The following is a 4961-nucleotide window of genomic DNA, read 5'->3' as shown; positions in this document are numbered from 1 at the left end:
CTTGTCTTTGTACTCCTCACCTGGTTTCCGCCACACACGCTTGACACCATCTGAACCAAATAAGTTTATCTTGGTCTCATCGGACCACAGGACATGGTTCCAGTAATCCATGTCCTTAGTCTGCTTGTCTTCAGCAAACTGTTTGCGGGCTTTCTTGTGCATCATCTTTAGAAGAGGCTTCCTTCTGGGACGACAGCCATGCAGACCAATTTGGTGCAGTGTGCCACGTATGGTCTGAGCACTGACAGGCTGACCCCACACCCCTTCAACCTCTGCAGCAATGCTGGCAGCACTCATACGTCTAATTCCCAAAGATAACCTCTGGATATGACGCTGAGCACATGCACTCAAATTCTTTGGTCGACCATGGCGAGGCCTGTTCTGAGTGGAACCTGTCCTGTTAAACCGCTGTATGGTCTTGGCCACCGTGCTGCAGCTCATTGTCAGGGTTTTGGCAATCTTCTTATAGCCTGGGCCATCTTTATGTAGAGCAACAATTCTTTTTTTCAGATCCTCAGAGAGTTCTTTGTCATGAGGTGCCATGTTGAACTTCCAGTGACCAGTTTGAGGGAGTGTGAGAGCGATGACACCAAATTTAACACACGTGCGCCCCATTCACACCTGAGACCTTGTAACACTAACGAGTCACATGAGGGAGGAAAAATGGCTAATTGGGACCAATTTGGACATTTTCACTTTTGTTGCCAGCGGTTTAGACATTAATGGCTGTGTGTTGAGTTATTTTGAGGGGACAGCAAATTTACACTGTTATACAAGCTGTACACTCACTACTTTACATTGTAGCAAAGTGTCATTTCTTCAGTGTTGTCACATGAAAAGATATAATCAAATATTTACAAAAATGTGAGGGGTGTACTCACTTTTGTGAGATACTATATATATATAGTATCCCAGCCCCATATATATATATATATATATATATATATATATATATATATATATATGGGGCTGGGAAATTTAATATTTTAATTTCCACAATATAGAGATGACTGTTTAACGAACACATTAAAAATGAAAACCTTCAAAGTTCTGCTCACTATTCACTTGCATTGTGTGGAGCAACAGAGCTGAAAAACCTTCATTTGTGTTCTGCAGAAGAAAATAAACTGGGATGGCTTGAGGGTGAGTAAATGATGAGTGGATTTTCATTTTTGGGTGAACTATCCCTTTACGTTTTATCTTGCAAACAAAGCTTGACATGAATTGAATCTGCCCATCTGATCCACTGGAAAATGGCAGAAGATGTTGCCCAATTTTAAATAGCAGAATGTCAACTGATTTAATGGCATGTATACATAAACTTATATCAAAAATATTAAAAAAAATTATATTAGCCTACTCTATCTGCAAAATAACTGAACATGTACATATTATTTTCTAGCTCTTTGTGACAAAGTATAAAGTAAAAATTTATTATTAGGCTATATTAATGTATGTTTTAATGTACCATGTGCCACGTTTAATCACGATTATTACAGAAAACTGCGATTTATTAGTTAAAAAATATAATCGATTCACAGCCCTAATATGGCCTATATACTATATCATTATAAAACAATACATTTAATATAGTTATTAGAATTATGATATTATTCTCTATTGCTTTTCTTTGCACTATGTATTATAGCCTACATCATTGTTTACATTCATGTATGTAATACTTTTTATGCTTATATTCATAATATATATTTTTTTTTCACTAATTAGATATATAAATTATAAAAATAAAAAGTACAATGTATTACAGTTAAAAGAATTCTAATATTATTGTAATTATAATAAATTATTGTAATTATGAATTAAATTAGCATTGTAAAAATAAGTAGATTCATTAGAATGGGAAAATGTCAGTAGGTACATTTAATGGAATTTTGCTGAAAAAATAGAATGCGTAAATTTAAGAAAGGTTCTTAGAATGTTCAGACATTGTGTGGCAGTGTTTTAGATCATGTGATCAGAGTAGAGTAGTTTGAGCAGCGCTGTCCCATCTGCTCTCATTCACTCACAGAGACAGAGAAGAGACACATGTGCAGACCCCGCAACCTGCCAACACTGGACTATGAACTTCACTCTATATGGGGAGCAAATGAACAACATTTAATCCGACTTTTACATTACTGTGGATTAACCCTTCATTTTTAACATAGTATCCCACAGTTTTCAATTACCGGACCAAAGCGTTTAAGACAGCAGGCAACTTTAACAGACTTGGTGGGATCAGTTTGAGAGATGGAGGCTGAGGAAAGCAAAATATCAGTGTGGGTTTGTCGAGAGGAGAAGCTCGTGTCGGGCTTGTCGAAGCGCACGACCTGCGCTAATGTGATCCGAGTGTTACTGGAGGAGCAGAACTTGCACCAGTGCGTCACCACCGCGATGCTCTCGGGCTCGCCACAGTCCTACTGCATTGTAGAGAAATGGAGGGGGTTTGAAAGGATTTTGCCGCACAAAACGAAGATCCTTCGTCTGTGGAGTGCGTGGGGAGAGGAACAGGAAAACGTCAGGTTTGTGTTGGTGAAAAATGAGGCTTCTTTACCCAGCAACGGGCCGCGGAGCGCAGAGGCGCGCGTAGTGCTCAGCAAGGAGAGCCCGACGTGCGTCTATAAGGGGACCGCAAGAGCGACCATGGCTCTGTCACAAGAGAAACAAAGGCGCATCGTTAGAAAAGCATTCAGAAAGTTGGATAAAATCAATAAGAAAAGGGCGCAGAGTGTCTCCAAGGACGCATCGTCTTTGGAGAAAATGGAGACCCTTGTGCACCTGGTCATATCTCAAGATCACACCATCCGCCAGCAGATTCAAAGGATAAAAGAGCTTGACATGGAAATTGACAGGTATGAGGCCAAAGTTCATTTAGATAGAATGAAGATGCATGGGATAAATTATGTCCAGGATACGTATTTAGTGGACGCCAACCCAGAAAACCCATCTCTTGATTCTGCAGAAGCACTCGCCCAGTTTGAGGAATACGCTCAAAGATGTGAGGAGGTCATCAAACTGCAGGAAGAACTGGCCGAACATGAGGCTCTTATGGAGAGTATTACAACCGAGATCCAGGAGGAACTCAATAAAAGATGGATGAAAAGAAGGCATGAGGAACTTTCAAATAAAGACTCTGAGACCAGCTCCACCCAGGGGCCCCTTAGAGTTACAACTCAGACTCAAGACAATGATGCAGGACCTCCAAAGGTGGATGTATCATCCGAAAATGAGCCGCTCTTGGAAGAAGAGAGGATCAGAACTCAACTCGATACAAGTTTGTACATCGGCCTGCGGTTGAACACAGATTTAGAGGCTATAAGGAACGATTTGGACTTGGCAAAGGAGATTTGGGGGGCAAAAGACAAGGAACTGAGGGATTTACTGGAGAAAGTGAACTCTTTGGATTTTGAGGAGGATTGCGAGGACGCTGGGGATCTGAAAGAGGATGACAAAATAAAAGCAGACACACTGATGCCTCTCAAGGGAGACAGTGTGTGGGTGGAGCAGGCAAGAGGCCTTTCAAAAACATGCAACACTAATGATGACGACTCAGATACGGGACTCAGTTCAATGCATAGTCAAGACTCAGATATCACACCCATATGCGAATCTTTAGTGTAATAAGAGAGGCTACATAAAAGCCAAACACTCAGGTTCACTACATTGACCACCATTTATCACATCAGCATGCATTAGTGTTATTAATGCCATGTCAAAATGTAACATATTAAGAAGATAATTATGCACTTACGGTATATGAGGATTCTTAATCTCCAATCAGTGTTAATGTCATCTCGATGAGCATATGAATTGAAGTTAAAGTCAAACAAGATTGAAATCATTTTAAATGTGGTTGGATGCATATTTCTGCACAGGGACCAAATATGATTTGGACACTTTACACTGTAAAATGTGTTTGTGTGGTCACATCTAGATTAACTGGTTTAATTCAGTTCTATAATATGACTAAAGTATACTCGCTGCAGTTTTTAAGGGTAACGTATATCAGGTAGAAATAGCTCCTTTGGGTTCAATACTAGTCAACATAAGCTCATTTGACAGCATATGTGACGATGTTGATTACCACCAAAAAAGTAACTTTGACTCGTCCCCTTTTCTTTACAAAAACCAACAATAGATGTAACATTGAGTCACTTACAATGAAAGAGGCTGGACCATTTTTGGAGGCTTTCAAGGCAGAAATGTGTCACTTAGAAGAATTCATCTGTGCTTTTATAAAATGATGTTAAAACTTGTGTATTGTTTGAGCTGTAAAGTGGTTTAAATCATTGTTTCTACAGATGTTTTGGGGTCTGATTCATTTCTGTGGTAATCAATATTATGCCACAAATGCTTAACATGTATTGAACCCAGAATATTTCTTTAAAGGATTAGTTCACTGAAAAAAAAAAATCTTTTGTCATTTACTCATTCTCATGTCTTTCAAACTCATACGGCCTTTTTTCTTCTGTTAAATAAAACGGAGACACTTTGAAGCAAGTTTATCCTTCTCTTTCCCATACAATAAAAGTGAATGGTGACTGAGGCTAACATTCTGTCTAACATCTCCTGTGTTGATTTTTGTGAAAGTCATACAGTCTGGAACAACATGAGGGTGAGTAAATCATGACTTTTTGAGTGAATTATATCCTTATGGTATCTAAACACTGTTGGGCTTTTCTTACATGAAATTGGCAACCCAGGGTCACTTTTAACCCTAGATAAAAACAATCCTAGGTTATCTTGTTCCATATTTCACACGGGATAGTAATTTACACTGCAAACTTTTGGCACCGTAATTTGGGGGTAGCATTGCAGACCTTTCAAAATGACAACTTTGAACCATTGCTCAACTCAGGTTTAAAAGTGGCCTTAACTCTGGGTTAAAAAAAAGATGTTAAGGTTAAACATATAGTGTGAAAAGCCCTTATAAAGACTGTGTCCTGCAAAGCAATTATGCC

At 39.0% G+C, this 4961-nt stretch overlaps 1 protein-coding gene across 1 annotated transcript; it reads left to right on the top strand.

The window, feature by feature from the left end:
• The first annotated feature begins 2119 nt into the window (after positions 1-2119).
• LOC127654891 (ras association domain-containing protein 10-like) lies at positions 2120-4563 on the top strand. Its single transcript, XM_052142471.1, has one exon. It carries the CDS (start codon positions 2251-2253, stop codon positions 3619-3621), a length of 1371 nt encoding a protein of 456 aa, XP_051998431.1. The 5' UTR covers positions 2120-2250; the 3' UTR covers positions 3622-4563.
• Positions 4564-4961: the final 398 nt, after the last annotated feature.

This window comes from Xyrauchen texanus, chromosome 1, assembly GCF_025860055.1.
Source record: "Xyrauchen texanus isolate HMW12.3.18 chromosome 1, RBS_HiC_50CHRs, whole genome shotgun sequence".
NCBI classification, from domain to species: Eukaryota; Metazoa; Chordata; class Actinopteri; order Cypriniformes; family Catostomidae; genus Xyrauchen; species Xyrauchen texanus.
This window is presented reverse-complemented; position numbering and strand designations above follow the sequence as displayed.

Bases quoted from the DNA above. Each gene is read 5' to 3' on its own strand.
- LOC127654891 (XM_052142471.1), top strand. From the start codon at position 2,251: ATGGAGGCTGAGGAAAGCAAAATATCAGTGTGGGTTTGTCGAGAGGAG.